Below are 18,956 nucleotides of genomic sequence, written 5' to 3' on the forward strand. Positions count from 1 at the left end.
CAGTAAGATATGTCGAAAATGCTGCTTATCGCTCTCCATATTTAAAAGGGCACCAACCAAAAACTACTGCGTAGAATTAATTGGAATTTTTCACACACAAGCCTTGCTATATGAGCTCTCAAAGCATATAAAAATTATACGGCTTAAATGTGAAGTTGGGTGCAAAAGAATACAATTAAATTCTCTGTCGGGAAAAAACGAAATGGCTTTCCGAACAACCCGATAGAACATCCTACATCCTTAACTGTTTGTGAACAATAATTTAGGTCTAACTCTTCTCCTTTTAGCTCCTGTTTCTAACTTATAATATGTCTCTAATTAGCCGTTCAGCCCTTCTTGTTTAAGAAGGTATCCTGACCAACCTATCACACCTATTTCTTATTGGCTCACATAGTGCTCTCTGTTCGACTATTTGTAATACCTCCTCATTTCTAACCTTCTCTATCCACTCCTTCTTGACTTTAATTTTGTTTATTTTATTACGTGATGATTAATATTGCTGCTCTTTTAATTTCAGGAACGTACTTCAGAAATCACAAGAATTAGGTATTCATTCGTTAGCTCTCTGTGCCATTAATTCGGTTAAAAGGAACTATCCTCCTAACGAAGGGGCCCATATTGCGTTAAGTAAGTAATGTATGAAGTTATCATTTCTTTTTATTTGAGGTATATGACCAATTTGTCATATGATCTATTTATTGAACTCCTTAAATTATTGCAATACAAATTTTAACGGAGTGTAACTTAAGTTCCTTTCTTTATCTTTCTTTTCCTGTTTTATTTTCCGTAAGTTCATCCGCATTCATGGCAACCTTTATGAATTCTAACCTGATCTTTCCAACTTTTTCCTGACATTCCTGTTTCATTACAATTGCAAAATATGTTTCACCGTTTCGTCTCCTTCGTTACACATTCTATGCTATCCAAAAATAATCTTATCCTTGTTTCACATCTCAGTCTAAATCTTGCCATAACTTGTAGACTTTTCATATTTAAATATTCTGATGTCTCCATCCATTCTGAGACAGTCTTTAGTAGTTTCTTCTATATCTGTCCATACACTAGTTTTTTTTGATACCATCTCTAATATGCTCCAAGAAATTCTATTTATTTTCCATTTTCGCATTTCTCTTTCTGAAGTCATTCCTTTTTACAGTTTGTCACTTGACATTCCCTGAATATGTCATTTTTTTTCTTTCCATACCTTACAAATTATTTCTCTTGACCTCTAAACGTAACATATCGCTTCACCAATTTCATCGTCCACTTAATGTATTTATCTTGTCTTTCATATTTCTTCAAGTTTCTTCCAGCGTTAGATTTCTCACTTATACTTTGAAACTCTTTCTACCGGTGCTCCATTTGTCTATGAAGCTTTTTTTATTTCGTTTCCATGTCATGCAAATGTCAATATAGTTTTTTCCACATTTAATTCTAAACAAAACTTTCCGCGTAAACTTCCTGAATCTCCATCATTTCCTTCAAACCATTTCTATTTCCAACTAGTACAACCGCATCATCTGGTGTATGAGACAAACAAAATTTTGTTTTTTCTTATAGAGGATATCCTTGCTGTATATCCTCCTGCTTGTATATTTTGTCTGAAGAGCCTATATTCCACTATTATTTATTCATATGGCTGATTGTAAAGATTTATTGAATACTGAATAGAAAAAGACTGAAATCTTTTTTTTATTTTAGGAACGATACGAAGATTCTTGGAGAAACACGGTAGTGCTTTAGACTTGGTTATTTTTGCATTGGAAGCTTCCGATTATGGTATCTATGAAGTTTTGTTGCCCATGTATTTTCCCCGATCGAAACTCGAAGAGGAAGCTGCGCGATGGCAACTTCCAGCAGACGTTGGTGGACCGTACGGTGAACCTATCATCCCCGATAGACAAATAAGAATTATCGACAATCCTCAGCACGCCTTACATCGTAAGTCCATACTTTATTGAACGCTATTTGATATTATTATCATTATTTGTATATACATACAAGTCCTTCTTATCACAAAATTTGATCATCATCATGTCGTTAGTTCTTCATTCCTTTCTCTCTTGGGGCAATCTTTCATTCCCGAAAACCCTAATATATATGACATATTTAACCAAGTATTTGCTTACAGTATCCTAATGTAGGTCTTTCTTTGCGTTGCATTTTTCCTTTTAGGTTTTTGCTTTTCCTTCTCATTTTCGCGTTTCTTTTTATCTTCGTCGAAATCGAATTTACATAATGAGGATCTTATATAAAAAATAACTGCTGCTGATTTTGATTGAAACATAAATTAATCTCTGAGCAATCCTTATTGGCGTAATCCCTCACCACCTTCTTTCGAGTTCAGAATTTCTATGTGATGTAATCACAACGATTTCGATCAAACCTAAAGGGTTGACATATTTATCAGCAGTGTATATTAAGTACTCCCCTCACAAGTCATAGCTAACTAATACAACATATCGTAAAATTCCAAGAATTTCTTACAACAAAATGTTTTTCGTAATTTCCAACATTTTCCGTAGCGAATAGAGGCATTGGAGCATTAACAGTAGTAAAATACCGTTTTATGAGCAAAAAACTAGGTATCTGTTAATAAAGTTTTCTGTATGCGTTTTTCAGTTGGAGTTAATCTTCCAGATTTGAACTTTTATCTTTACAGCCCAAATCCGTGCAAATACTGTTTTCATCTCACAAGCTTCACAACAGTAACATCAGCACATATTAAAGCGTACAATTCGAAACGCGTAAAATAAATGTTTAAAAGTTAAGAAAAATTTAGTTTAATAATAAAATTACCTACCTACTTACTGAAGTGATAAAAGTGCGAACCAAAAATGGTGAAAAAAATCACATATAGAAAAAATGGCAAACAGAAATACGCTGTTGTAAACGAATGTTTCGAGTGGTCATGTATGTACCTATCTCATTTTCCCAACAAGAAATTTCATCTATCCAAGACATTTGCTAATTGTATTATTGGTTAGTGAAAATATATTTTTGCAGCTGATGACGAGTCAGTCGACTTATCGTCACAACTGGATACAACAGTGTCGATGGGTGATCACGTGTTTAGCCAGATGCAGGGTGACTTGGATCAACAGAGATTACTAGGGGAAAGACCGCTAAATGATCCACTTTCAGACATATTAGTGAAAGAAATACAACACCAAGAAAGGTAAGTGATTTTATACGCTCTATTTTTGAACAAATCTTCACGTATTCCTTTTAACAACATAAGATAACAACATTTGCGAATATGCCAAAAAGTTGTTTGAAAGTCGTCGAAATGCAATGTACTTTAACTTGCTTATTAGAGAAAATTTCGTCCAGCATTCATCTAGAACTTTAACTTATGACAGTTAATTAATCGATTTATTGTTACACATCAGAACGAAAGATTAAAAAAGAAATTGTTTGTAGGTACGTGTAATGAATCAAATGGCTATAAGATTCCTTTAACATTTTTGATCACCTTGTAAATAAATTATGTAGAAATGAATGATTCTTGTTAAATTTGGCAACACCGCGTCGCATGACTACGTCATGTATATGTCTAAAACCTTTGGATTTGTAGGTACACCTATCAATTAACGTAAATTTCTCACATAAAAGAAAACAGTTCTTCTCCTTATTAACTGAAATATTTTTTGTTTAATAAAGATTAATAATAATCTTCTACTTAAAATGTTACGCAAAAGATCGTAAGAAAGTGGTGTTTTCTTGTAAGTTTCAAATAATTCCTTTATGCATTGTTCAAAAGCATCTCATCTCCCAAGATGAAACATAATTATAATTATTAATACTTGTTAACATTTTTAGAAAAACATAATTGTTATTGTTTCCATTAGACTAACTATAAATATTTTACAGGAAATTATTAAAAACTATTTAGTATCTATTAGGTTGAAATTATCCCACAATATAAAAAAATGTAAACCTTGATTTGTTCCTGGGGTAGTGTTCTAGTTTTTAAAATTAGAATTAAAACATTAAGAACAAAATATCGAAGTGAAGAATATCCACTCAAAGTAAGTCTTACTTAATATTTAATAAGTTTTGAAGCGAAAACACAAAATAAATAATAAAATAACAAATTGGAATCACCTACCATTAATATGTAAAACCTCGGAATCCCATACTTGCATTGCTATATCTACCTGGTTGCCAGATCATTCTGATTAATTACATGTAGCAAATTGGAATTTCATTTGTTATTAAATCACTAAAATCAGATATAAACACCATAACATATACTATCCTTAATTGTCCTTTCTTTAAGATATTCAAAATAAGTAAACTTGAATCATTTCAGTAAATATTAAATAAAAAGAACATGATGCACTTCACACGTACTACACTCACTGACGATTACCTGTCAACTGCCAATGCAATTCAAAATTTTCAATAATCATGGCCGATACACATAACCGTCCCATCTATTTCCTAGAGCAAGGGGTTAAAAAATTATTTATTAGATTATTAAACTATTAATATTATAAAATAAATTAATAATAAACCAGCATTTTAATGAGTCAAGATTATGTTTTATTGCTTGTATTATTCTTTAAACTGGTATTTATAAATGTTTCAATATAAGGTCATCTTCAGTGACACAGTAAATACGATGCGAAGAAATATAATTTAAAATTGATAATAACTGTGTCCTTAAAAGTTCGGTAATATCCAGTTTATGTAAGCTACTAGCGACGTATGTACATAAATAATTAAATTAAATGCCACACATTACGATTGCATTAAAAATCTTTTATAAAATAGCAAAAAAGAAATGATTCTATAATAGGTATATATGATTTTTTCTGGATTATAGAATAGTTAAATCAATTCAAAACGTAAAAAAGTTTATAATTTATCTTCAATAAATTTATTAATGTAATTAAGTGTGAGTAACTGAAAAATGGTCTCACTGGTGATAAAATTTATTATGTCAAAATTAAAATCAGGAAGGGGGCAAAAGATCACTAACATTATTTTTATATCACATAATTGATTAAATTTATATTGAGTAAAATAAAAATGTAACCAAACACATTATAGCGTTGTTTTTAAAATTTTTACGAAATCAGTTGACAAATATTTCAATAATTCAAACAGTTCTTGTATAAAATTTGTTAAGTATAATTTTAGTATCACGTTATTGTTCTTATTAAAGCAATGGATATTTGAAGAAAAAATTGTTTTTGGGAGATTTATTGTTCGTTGTAAAGGTAATAAATGAATTAGAAGATATGACTTTCTTCCTCAATTATGATGAAATCTTTGTAAAGAAAAGCGAATGTAAATTTGCATAGTATAATCTTTATTGTCTGTAATAATCGCGATGTATAATTTTTATTATTTAACTTTTTAAACTGTGTATTACACAAAACATCAGTGGATAAGAATTGCCGGGATTTGAGAGGAGATTGAGATTTTTATGAGTGTGAAAAATAGTAGATAGTAAATACCTTTTTCTAACTGTTACAATTTTTATAGTTTTTGTTCGGTTACAAACTTTCCTCTAGTCTAGAATATTTTGCATTTATTGCCGGTGTAAATAAATGCTATTTGGTTTACTATTACAATCGTCAAGGAAAGTTGCAGTTTTTATAGAATGTCGTAAATAACGAACTAACTGTAACCTTTCGCAGTAAGGAAGTAAATTTAGTAAATTCCACTCAAACAAAAAGGATCATTTTGATTTTCTATGCCATTCTGCTCTCCTATGAATTTCGTAATCACTATTTCGATAATCGGTTCTTATTACTTGGCACTTTGTGAGATGCTGCTTTATCATTTGTCATACATGTGTAAATTGCATCGTTATAAATTCAGAATGGCGAACCCCCAAGTTGGTTTTTTCAACCCTCTTCAGATGGGTGTTAAACGAAAGGGTTTAGAGAGTAGAATATGATAAACTAACTGACGGCATTACATATTCGATATTATGATGATGATGTTGATCTACGTTGATAATTCGGATAATTTGGTCACGCACCTCTACTGTTACCTACCCTAACTGAGGCATCTCATATCTCAAAGTATTTGTGAACATTAATCTAATTTGCATCCACGTTTATTTCCATTTTTTGCTTCTAAAATATTTGTAACTAACTCATGAAAATAAGTGTATCATGAAGATTTTCTAATAGTATTTCACGGAATGGATTTTAATTTTTGAATGGTGTCGCTGATTTCCGATATCCAGGATTCAGGAAGTCATGAAGTTAGATAACTTACGATCAAGAAAAAAAAGTTGAAGCGTTCGATATGTAGTATTATATGGAGATGATGAAAATATCGTGCATGGAAATGATTCAAAGAGGTGTTGGTTAGAATAAGTAGAATAGTAAGTCTTCATGATTTAGAATCTGTCTCACCATTTTATCCCTTTATTTTCTTCTTGATGTTCACATTTTCTTCGATTCTACTTATTCCAACCAACACCTCATTTGAACCCTTTCCATGCACGATGTTTTCATGATCTCCTTATAACATTACATGTCGAAAGCTTCAACTTTTTTTTCTTGATCGTAAGTTATCTAACTTCATGACTTCCTGGATCCTGGATATCGGAAATCAGCGACACCATTCAAAAATTAAAATCCATTCCATGAAATACTATCAGAAAATCATCATAATCAATTTTTTTTAATTTTCGTTTGAATTTGTTTTTATGAGAGTCGGATCGTATTGTATTTTAAATCTCCTAAAGGCCACAAATGAATATCAAAAAAACTGTTTTATTACTATGTTATCTACACTTATAGTTACTGTTCAACATAACCACCTTGTTGATTGAGGCATTTGTACCTATGAATTTAAATGAAGCTTCTGGAAGCTTCTCGTTAGTTTAGACGTGGAAAAGACAGGGAATAGATGGAAGATGCTCGACGCTTGGTCGAGGAACCATCCAAAACAAAAAAGTTTTAATTTTAGTTTCGTTTGTGGCCTATGAGGTGTTTAGGAAAAAAATGGCCCTCACATTTAGTAATTAAAACTTTAACATTACCATAATTAGTGAGTCATAGCGTTTCTTGCTGCATTTATGTTTTTTCTGCTGTAACAACTAAGTAGGGCATGCACTGCTTCGTTTATGATTTTAATTACCAATTAATTAGTTACGAACGAGATTGAGAAACGGAAAAGGATAATATGGTGTAAAATTTTGCAAAAATCGAATAGAGAACCTACTTTCTCTAGAACGAATTAAACAGTGTTGCTGGTCAATTCTTTTATTTTTGAGATATTTCAAATCTCAAATATGATCTTATATTTATAGTTTCTTCATGGACTAAATTGTTATGCGTACATCATTACAACCCTTCGACTTGTGAAGAGTTCATGTCTATATTTATTTATAGTTGTATATTACAGTACCAAATTACCAAATTCATTAAAATACATTTTCCATGTTTGAATCGATACAATTGTTCATTTGTATTGGATTTATTTTGAATTAAAAAAAATTAAAAACAATTGGAAATAATAATAGACAAAATATAGTTATTTACATATATTTGAATATATCTACAAAAATTATTTATTTATTCATTTTTATGATTGCTCAGGGGATTCTCAGCTTATTTAACATATGAGTTTTTTTAGCTTATTTGGTATTTTGTCGTTTCTTGAATAAAACCGTACAACGTCCGAACGTTCTAAGAGATGTAATAGGATATTTATAAAAGAATAATGGACAATATTAATTACAGATTTGAGCTTAATTGTACGGAACGTGGAGTTCCCATTGTTTTTTATAACCGTTTGTTTTACTTACAAGGAAACATTACTACATACATACATATGTGTAAATCCATTTATTTATTTTTTTTGCTCAGAATTTAAATTAAGTATTTGCATATATGTACTATTTACATCATTTTCTTGTATGGACAATAATTTAGGTATTTTATAATACATGCAAATATAGCATATCAACAGCGAAAGCAATAAGTTTTGCCGTAAAAATTGTAAAGAATTGGCTATTTAAGACTAAAAGCAAAGCAATTACTTCTCTAAATTAATATTTCATGAAAAGTACCACATCACTAACTAATTGAGGTCTTCTGTTTCTCTTTATTCTTGCTTCTCATTTTAATAAGTCTTTAACTAGCCATTCGTGTCTCAGAAGAGTGTCCGTCCTGTCTCTACTTTTCCTGACTGACTTCCACAGCTGTCTCTCTTTTGGCAAATTCTCCAACACTGCCTCTCTTCTAATCTTTTTTATTCGTAGTACATTCCCCATTCGTCGAGATAACAAATTTGTAATATTTAGAGTCGGTTTAAAACAAAAAGCGATAAACGATCCTAAATTGAATGACGTCGTGTTAAATCAGTCCTGCCTTATCACTATTACTTTTTAAAGTTTAATGACGTAATAAATCTTGTGAATCAGTTTTTGTTTTGTCATAGTTAAATAGTTTTTCAAAGAACGTATTTTTAATTAAATGGAGATAAATGAAATTTGGGAATATGTTTAGAAATGTGCATTATATCAGTGTTTCGACTACCTCAGCCCCAATTAGACCCATCGTTGGTCTCTGTCTCAGTTTCAGTGTCTCTCACTCAAAATTCGAGACGCAATTTTTAACCGAGGTTAGCCACAATGCTATTTTTGTTTTTTATTTTTTTTCTCTTTAATTTAACTCTAAAGGATTTCATTTGAATTCCTTGTTTAAATTGGAGTGTAAAAATGTGTCTCTTTTTAAAGAGCGATAAATAATAGTTGAGCGTATGATCATTACATGCTACAAAGATTAGGAGCAATTAAAACAACGGGAAATAGTTTATTAAAGGTAAACAACAACATAACAACAGCGTAGTTTTAATTAAACTGGGAGGGAATTGGAATAAGTAGAATAATTACGAAAAATTGTGTTTAACAGCTGAAAATTTTAAAATGTTTAAAATATCGTGTTTATAAAAAATCCTAAATAAAATTGTAATACTGACAAAATTTCTTATCCTATTAAGGCAAAAACGATATTTAAAAAGTGTTTGTCTGTCTGTCTGCACACAGTATTTTGTAAACGTAGTAGCTATCATATGTTTCAACTTAATTTTCCAATAATTATATTATAAATGAGATTTTAGTTACTTTGTTCTTATAATTACTGATAGAAATGTATTTGGCATGCACAGTTTTAGTTTATATCTCATACCTTAACATTTCATCTCTTAAAACAGGGTAAGACATTATGTGTTCGTTAGCTTGGTAAAATTGTAATTAGCAAGTATCTATGGTTTTTTAACCAAGGTTCTCGAGATGAAAAAGGGAATTCTCAAAATTTGAAAGTTCACGACGTATCTTGATACGTGCTTGTTTGTTTTCGTTTTTATTCTTTGATAACTCATGCGGATATCTTTTATTGTTTGCTGCATGTATATTTCTTTGTTTGAATATCATTTAAGTAGACGTAAAACTATAATTTGTATGTAGCCTATAAGCTTCGGATTTTTACTTTTATTATCGGCACCGTTGTTAATAAAATACGTATAACAATTGACACTGCAGGTAATGAAATTTAATCTTAATAGTTGGAAGGTAATAAAGAAAGAGAATGGATTTTAATACGCTCTGAATCTGTCTCGCATTTAGGAATATGCGAAATTGACTGTAGAAGGTTTGTTCGAAATATAATCGTACTAATGACAGTAACAAAAAGAAATTAACATTCTAGTTGAAAAAAAAATGTGTTTCGTTGAAAGATTTTCCACGTTACGTTCATCAGAGACATAGACGTCTTTCAAATTTTCCTGTAATCTATAAGTAAAGCACTTTTTCCGGTTTTTTTTTCAAAATTTTAGGTTGAGTAGTTTCGGAGATAAGTCAAATTTCAAGTCCGAAATGTGTACTAAATTTCAACTTAATTCGGTTTAGTAGATTCGGAGCAAGTTGACTGTGATAGGCCAACAAACACACCAGTAATCGTTTAAAGGGTTTCGTTTTTAATTCGGATGAAAAAGGGGTAAATTAAAACAAAAACTTAATACTATAAAAATACATTAAAAAGTACAGGAAGTACAGCATACATCAAATTTTAAAAACTTTTTATTGAGGATTGAGTGATGACTTTAGATTAGTTGATAAAATCACAGCGTGGTGAAATACTGCTGTGAAATACGAGAAAAACGTCTTTAAAACAAGTGCGTTTTTCTCATCAAGTTATGGATTAAAATGATTCGAAGTGGTCTGTATTCTGTCGAAACTGCCAGACGCGGATCGCGAATTCGATCTTTTTGGATCTCATCAGCGCGTCGCAGGCAGCTCCGACAGAACACAGGCCAACTTTTATCTGCTATCTTAACAGTGCGTTTTAGAAAATACTACAAATGGCGCAGTAAACGCCATCTGTAGCACGATGCTACATTTTAGGATTACGTATACTCCAACAAGGTCCACTTGTGTGGATATCTACTTGCTGAAAACGCATTATAAATATCTTGACATTCGATCCCCTTGCCCGTTCCTCTACAAAATCTCCCTTCAGCTGCACCACACATCTTGATTCTACTATTTTTCATAGATCCTCTCCCCTTATTTATTATTTCCCGGCATCTGTTCCCTGTCAATTCTCCTGCATTGATCTCTTCTCTTAACCACTTCCTCTCACTTGCTTCCAATTGAATTCTAATCTCTTCAAAGTCCTCTCCCTCTCTCCATCATATCTACTTTTCGTCCCTATTTCAAGTATCTTCTTCCTACATACTTTCGTCCTGATATCCCCTTCCTTTAGCCTCCTCAACCTCTCCTCCTTAGCCTTCCTTCTTGTAACCTAATCTGACGTACTTCTCTTTAATTGCAATACCCACTTGATATATTTTCTACCTATATAAAGCCATTATCCCCTTTTTCCCTCCCACCTCCATATGCCCACTCTATAAAACACTATACTCCTCACAATCAAGTTAAATATTGTATCAGTCTTCAATCCCAGTCATCCTTACATAATTTCTGACCCAACCCCCATACCCTTCCCATAATTGCCCTCTCCTTAACCACTTGATTGACAATGAGCGCCTCATGCGTATTACTGCCACATATGTCCTATATATAAATAATTCCTCACTTATTCTATTTCTACACCCTTCCCTATTATTTTGGTTCTATCTTCTCCTGCTTCCTTTCTTCTTCCAAACTTTATGGATAACAAATCGTGGATTATTTTTGTGTTTAAGTTGTAGAAGTTGAACTGGGATGTGCAATGATTATCGGTTCAGTCCCCGTATCTATTATCGCTAGAGCGTCGTTTCTTGTCGGTGTATTTAGGTTGGAAATTGTTAGCATGTTGATCTCAGTTTGTTCGAGTTGCGATTCAAAATAGTACGCACGTCTCACGTATTCGCGTGTCCGCGGCTGACGAATTGCCTTAATAAAACACTTTTAATTATTTTTAGTTGCATTACGGATACAATAAGTAAAACTGAGAGTTGAATTTTTCGTGTTTCAGTTGCGTTCTAGTTTTCGTAGCGTCGCCGTCGAGATGGTGGACGTCACCGTCGAACCTGAACGCGAAACTTATTATTACGATTATTTTGAAGCAGTTTCTAAATTCTTAGGGTTATCAACGGAGTATAGTGAAGAAGGGTACGTACAGTTACATGTACATTTATTAAGGTTTTTTAATTTCCGAGAGAGTTATTGGTTTCGAAAATTCTGTTTTTGTTTGTTGTGATTTTGTACATCAGAAAAGGTGTATCGAGAGCGTAAAGAATTACCGTGAAATTTGTCACAATTGTATTGAATTTGCTGTTACTGTAGCGACCTCCGAAGAGCTATAATATACCGTGGCAACTGCTGTATAAACAATGTGGCTTTTCTGCAATTTTTCAATGTACCACATTTCTCGTTTCGGTCCTTTTGTTATTTTCCTCAGTATCATTTGGTGGTCAGTACCTATTTAAAACAAAAAGGCCAGTATTTGAATGCAAGTGTTCTAATATTCATATTTTTATAGATATGATCTATTTAAATATTATTTTATACATATATGAATCGAATCGTCTTCAATAAAAAGAAGTCACTTCTATATCCTCGCGAACGGTTAACTTAGAAATTTGAAAAAGATTGTTAAAAGTGTATGTTTGGAGTGCGGCCCTGTACGGATGCGAAACATGGACGATGGGCGCGGCAGAAAAGATAAGCTTAGAAGCGTTCGAAGTACGAGGGTGGATTGATAAGTTTCCGGCCTAACCAAGAGATGACGCCACTAGGCCTACCTTGAGGTGACATTCTATAGTACCATCCTTGGATAGCTTGTAGCTATAGTTTCAGCCCGATCTCCTTGCTAGTGTAGGTTTGACAGCACGCTGAACAAGACGCCTCTGTGGTTTTCGTAAAAATGGAAAAGCAGGAAAATCGTGCTGTCATCAAATACTTTTATTTGAAGGGGTTAACGCCGAAGGAAATTAAAAAAGAGATGGACTCAACACTGGGGACATCCTCCCCGTCATATTCAACCGTTAAGCAGTGGGTTTCCGAGTTTAAAAAGGGTCGTGTGAGCACCTCTGATGGGCCTCGCTCAGGACGCCCCGTTGAGGTCACAACTCCAGATATGATCGAAAAAATTCATCAAATAGTGCTGGGAGACCGCAGATTGAAAGTGCGTGAGATAGCTGAGACCTGTAAGATGTCATATGAACGTGTGCAACATATTTTGCACCAACATTTGCATATGGAAAAGCTCTGTGCAAGATGGGTGCCGCGTTTGCTAACAGTCGACCAAAAATTGATTCGAAAAAACATTTCTACCGCAAATTTGTCATTGTATAAGCGTAATCCAAGCGAATTTTTGCGTCGATTCGTAACCGTTGACGAAACGTGGGTCCACCACTACACTCCTGAAACCAAAGAACAGTCTAAACAGTGGATTGGACCAGGGGAACCAACTCCAAAGAAGGCAAAAACAATTTTTCGGCGAACAAGGTTATGGCTACTGTTTTTTGGGATGCAAGAGGTATTATATACATTGATTACCTTGCAAAGGGTAATACTATCACTGGTCAATACTACGCAGACTTATTGCAACGTTTGAGCCACGAGGTGAAAATTAAACGACCTCATCTGGCGAAGAAAAAAATCTTGTTTCATCACGATAACGCACCAGCGCACACGTCAATCGTTGCGACGGCTAAAATCAACGATCTAAAGTTTGAATTGATGCCGCACCCTCCTTACTCTCCAGACCTAGCCCCGAGTGACTATTTTCTGTTCCCTAATCTCAAAAAATGGCTTGGCGGTAAGAGATTTGCGGACAATGAAGAAGTAATCGAAGCTGTAAATGGTTATTTTGAGGAGCTTGACGAATCAGTCTATAGAGATGGCATTAATAGACTGGAACACCGCTATGAGAAATGTATCAGCCTTGGAGGAGATTATGTTGAGAAATAAAAAAAAAAAATTTTTAAAAACCTTGTTTTTCTTGGTCAGGCCGGAAACTTATCAATCCACCCTCGTATGGTGTTACAGGCGAATGAAGAGAATACCGTGGATAGAGAAGGTTAGAAATGAAGAGGTATTAGAAGGAATAGGAAAACAGAGGACTAAATGGAAGTCAATAAGAAATAGGCGAGATAAGTTAATAGGACACCTTCTCAGGCATGAAGGGCTAGTCGGGGATACATTAGAGGCAGAAACAGGAGTTAGGAGGGGTAGAGGTAGACCTAGATTAGATTACTGTTCGCAAATAGTTAATGATGTGGGTTGTTCTTGTTTTGGAGAAATGCGAAGATTAGCTCAGGATATAAAAGAGAGTCTTAGGACTGAAGACCTTATGATGACATATATGGGTAGATATACAGATGAGGTAACCGCGTCTTTCTGAAAATATCACCCGCTTCCCTAAAAGCTTTCCTAAACGAGCTGAACTCTCAAAATCTTTTGAACAAAACGTAACACCGCACATATTGAAAACATAATTGCGGCATTTGTACCAAATTTCCTATAATACTTTGTGTTTATCAAAAGATGATGCTACCCTTTGATTGCATGTAATATATCCGGCTCTCTATTCGCCGCTGGTGTATACTGAAAACAGTCCTGAACTAACCGAACTCTCAAAAGTCTGTAACAATTCTTGAGTAGTATGGCCGAATTGTTATAATTGTGTCGCTTGTTGGTATATCAGGTTTTGATTAACGATAAATGATTAAATTATGATTTTGTCTTCTTGCCTGTCTTTTAGTGGTCATAAACATTATAGGCTTGTTCAACGGTTTCAACTCAAAACCCTTTGTTAGAAAATCTGCAAACCAAGAATTGAAATTTCATTGGTTTAGTGTTTAGACGATTTTTTGGACTGATTTAATGTGGTTTGGGATGTTGGTAAGGGTGATATTTAATGGAAACACCTCTAGAACGAAGACATTAACCGTATTATCCGGTACACCCGACAAAATTTAATGGATTTTTTTTACTTTATTTTTTTTTTTTAAAAAGACGTCCAAATTTATTTTTGCCGGTTTTTCTATAGTTACCAGGTCGCATTTTTCAAAAAATGATGCCGCCCTTTGATGATTGCGCGTGATTGAAGATCCTTATGTTCTATTCTCAACTCGCCACTAGCGATTATCTGTATTCGCTGATAATACGCCTAATTATTTTATAGTATATAATCAATGCACTCAAAAGAGTTGGTTTGAAACATGAAATTCCATTTTTACAATTAGCCAAGCACAGACGAAAAAGGTTTTGTAACGTCGTTATGTCTGTTGAATGTTAAGATTGCAATATTTATTGACAATATTAGTATTTTTTTCTTATACATTAAATAACAAAAGGTCATAATTGAAGATATATCTGCCTTTTTAATTGCTATTTTCGTAATTGTTAAGTAAACACTTTCCATATTGTTAAAACAAACGTACGTTTGTACTGTCATCTCACTACATTCAAAAATGATAATTTTATTAGCAAATTAGATTTGTATAAGTATGTCTTATGCAATACAGCATTTAAGTAAACTAATTTTTTAAATCTTTTTTTGATAAGTGAAATTTCGTCGTAATTTTATGCCAAATCGTTTATGAGAATTTTATTTAAATTTAAACGGATTACCGGGTTCTTTGTTAGGAAATTGAATATTCGTATTAAAAATTCTAACGAACAGCTATACATGTAGGTAATGATTTAATTTTTTAATTTTATTTTGGTAATACAGTAGAATCCGCTTATAATGACATCGAAAGGAAATGACAAACACGTCATACAAAGCATACCCAATCTTAGAAAATAAAGAACTTTCTATTTTATTTAGTTATTTAGTTTAATAGGGAGAAAAAGTACAAATTGTGTATATTTACTAACAGAAAAAGAAAAATAATGATGAATTGTAATATCAATATGCATAAGAAGGGTCAGAAAAATTTGATCATTTGGGTCACTATAGCCGGATATGATTTATTGAGAATCAGTCATTATAAACTATATGTCATCTTAAACTAAGTCATTGTATCAAAACTTTCCTATAGAGAATTTAATATGAAAACCAAGCTTAACACTGCAATTACTTCATATTAAATGGTTGGTTAATACAGGAATCGTAATAAAGGAATTCCACTGTATGCCTGCAGTTAATTGATAATAGCAATTGTACAACAGTTTTGTTACGACCTGGTAAACGATAGATCGCATTTTTATTTATTTTTGATTCGCTCACTGTTAGAGTCAACTAAATTTTATACCACCCATTTTCATCAGCTAATTTAATAAGCGATCGTCTATTGCTATGAGACATAAATACATGTAATTTTTACCAAAGGGTCATTGTTAAAGAGTGTATGGAGAAATTAAACCTTTGAATATATTTATCTGTAGTTTAAAATATTATTTTAGAATTTAGCTGCATTTCTGTATACTACTAGGCAGTAACGCTTTCGTAAGCTTAGCATAATGTTTTTAGTTCCAACCTGGTACATACAGTGTTAACAGTTTACTAAAACATTAAACTTTATTTATTCAATTGTATTTTCAACGAGAAATGATTTTTTTAGTGATATTTAGTTACATTTTAAATTTTACAAGAAATTGCTGAATGATTTTTAACATTTTGCGTTTAGTTTTTTTTTTTACATTTCCTGCGTTTCTCATTATTAAAACTATCAACTGGAGTAAATGATTAAGGCAATAACATCACAAATTTAATCATTCTAGTAATATTACGATATGATCCTAGGTTTAAAATTGAATAAAAATCTTCTCCAGTCATAAAATTCTTAAACCATAGACATTATTACAACCCCGGACAGCATCAGAAAATGAGAACTGTAAAGACTAACTCCTACATTTACGCCTACATTTTTGGATGAAACGATTTCATCAAAAAAGAATTTAGTGAATCTTGTAGAAGTGTACTTTTTGTAAATAATATTTAGAATTTACTTAAATATTTCACAAACAGTACAATATAATATTGTCTAAAAACAGAGTAGATATTTTTGTATTTTAGTTTATCGGATAATAATTGATATTCGAAACTCTCCCCGATTGGACGATAAGTTACTCACAGATTTTTATTCAATTAATTATATTTCGACGCGGTTCATATTTCCTTGCTAATATCTATGCATATTATATAGGTAGGTAGGTACTCTAAGATGAAAGCACTCTCGTTTAGGTACGTAAATGCAGTAGCAATCTCAATTAAAAGTTTACCTTTGTAGAAGACTTCCTCGGAAGTTGTAGTGCATCAAATACATGGATACCCTATGCATTTCTAAATATATAAATCTGAAATGTTTTGACAATATGTGGTATTTATAAAAGGCAGCCTTACCTTTTGCTTCCAAAAATTGAACAAAAGCAAAGGAAAAGGTTTTGATTCGAGGGTTTGCTTTAAAGTAAAAGGTTTTATATAATTTGTATTTATAAAAAGAAGTATCTGCTCAAAAACGACTTAATGGATTTGCTTCTAAAAAAAGTAATCTAGGTTCACAACAACTTTTCTCGCTCTTTTCAACTTTTTAGTATCTGTCCAGACATATCACACATGTTGTAATGTAGAAGTTTATGTATTTGAAGGACTGGTTTTGCGTTAAAATATATCTAAAAGGACTTGTATAAATAATCTTGAGTTGTGTGGTCCCAGTGTTGCGCTTGTTATGACTGATGTGGTGCATTTACGTACAAGAAAATACTACAAACCAAGACGTACACCACGAGAATCAGATTTTAAAACGTTATTTAGATTTGAGGAGGAGAAAGTTGTGTGGTTGACGGACCTTTCTTGGCGCGTATCCCGAAACCATTTTAAATTTGCTAACTTTCAACACTGCACAAGTAAATCAGGAATGTATTAAACAAATAAAATAAATAGTTGTTATTTGAAGCATTTCCTTACAAGGAAAAGGTATAGATTATTTATGAATACGAATTGTAGCAAAAGCTTTTACTTCTACCTTTTGTTTAGACCTTTTGATGGTTTATTTAATGAAATACAAAAATGATCACTTCTTGAGTTTGCTTGAGTGTCTTTATATTTTGTTAAGTTGCAGTTCTTTTGCTTTCTATAAATTTAGTAAATAATTTCTAGTTCATCATCATCATAGGGTCGTCAGTCCTAATACTGGTTGGACACGTACCTCCACTCTTTCCTATCCTGAGCTAAAATTTGCATTTCCCTAAAACTAGAACAACCCACATCCTTAACTATTTGTGAACAGTACTCTAACCTAGGTCTACCTCTACCCCTCCTAACTCCTGTTTCTGCCTCTAATATGTCTCTGACTAGACCTTCATGCCTGAGAAGGTGTCCTACCAACCTATCTCGCCTATATTTTATTGACTTCCATAGAGTCCTCTGTTTTCCTATTCTTTCTAATACCTCTTCATTTCAAACCTTTTCTACCCACGATATCCTCATCATTTGCCTATAAAACCACATTTCGAAGCCTTCCAATCTTTTCTTTTCCGCCGCGTCTACTGTCCATGTTTTGCATTTAAGTAACAATAAATTTTACAACTGTTTTCATTAATTCGCCTGACTGTATTTTCTGTCTCTCTTTAAAAACGTAGTAAGCGTATAGTTTTGCTGTTTACTATTTTGCTTAACAAAATCATTAATTTTATCTCATTTGCGTTGGTATTGTTGAATTAATTCGTCATGGTGTGTTTCACAGCTGGTTGATTTAATTGTTTTAGATTTGATTCTACTACAATTAATTCAAATAATGCATAAAATGTGTTGCCGTAAAAGTTTTTCAGTGAGAATAAATTATTGTGTATACATATATTAATATATCGTGTCAGTCGATCGATCCATAACTAAATACAGTGGCAATAGGCTTATTGTGTTACGATGAGTGTAGTTAATGTTAATTATGGGATTGCCTTAAAAAATTAAAACCTGCCTAATGCAGCATTTAGATTCATGTTAAACCTTGATAAGTCGGTTAGTTTTGAAAGGAAAACAATGATTTCAATACGTGACTTTTATTATTCAAAGTAACAATAATTATCAATAATTGCCATTACAGTCTACCGAATATTCCTTTCGTTATAAAAAATGTACAAGGACTGTACTAAAAATAATGTAACGTCGTTACCGATAGCTTTCTACAAATTTCTATAATAAAGCTTCATTTCTTCATCTCGATAAATTTGATGCGGTCCATGCAAGGACGGACTAAGGCCTAATATTTTCTTGTAGTAATTTTTGGAGCCCGAAAATTAGGTTTTAAGTTTTTAATTTTTATAATTTATTTTTATTTTTATTTGAGAAATTGGCCCGGAATTATAATGTTACCTAGGGCCCGCTTAAGCCTTAGTCCGCCACTGGGTTAATTGTATAATTACTGAGATCTAGAAAGTAATAATTAACACTTAATTACTACATGTAACAGTGTAAACAAGGGGAAGGGAGGAACTATAAATTGAAATTTTGGTTTTATTATGGCATAAGTTCAATTTTTTATATATATAGTTTTTCTTTTAACATATCCAAAAAAAGGAAAAATTT

At 32.4% G+C, this 18,956-nt stretch overlaps 1 protein-coding gene across 2 annotated transcripts in view; it reads left to right on the top strand.

Annotated features, from left to right (window-relative positions):
* The window catches only part of LOC108733433 (protein GDAP2 homolog), a 40,260-nt gene that overhangs the window by 17,423 nt on the left and 3,881 nt on the right, over window positions 1-18,956 (top strand). For both annotated transcript variants that reach the window (XM_018464603.2, XM_018464604.2), the window contains exons 5-7: window positions 518-627; window positions 1,702-1,941; window positions 3,007-3,178. In XM_018464603.2, coding sequence (XP_018320105.1) covers window positions 518-627; window positions 1,702-1,941; window positions 3,007-3,178 — 522 coding nt within the window. The remainder of the gene's footprint in view (window positions 1-517; window positions 628-1,701; window positions 1,942-3,006; window positions 3,179-18,956) is intronic.

This window comes from Agrilus planipennis, unplaced genomic scaffold (genome assembly GCF_000699045.2).
Source record: "Agrilus planipennis isolate EAB-ADULT unplaced genomic scaffold, Apla_2.0 scaffold49, whole genome shotgun sequence".
NCBI lineage: Eukaryota > Metazoa > Arthropoda > Insecta > Coleoptera > Buprestidae > Agrilus > Agrilus planipennis.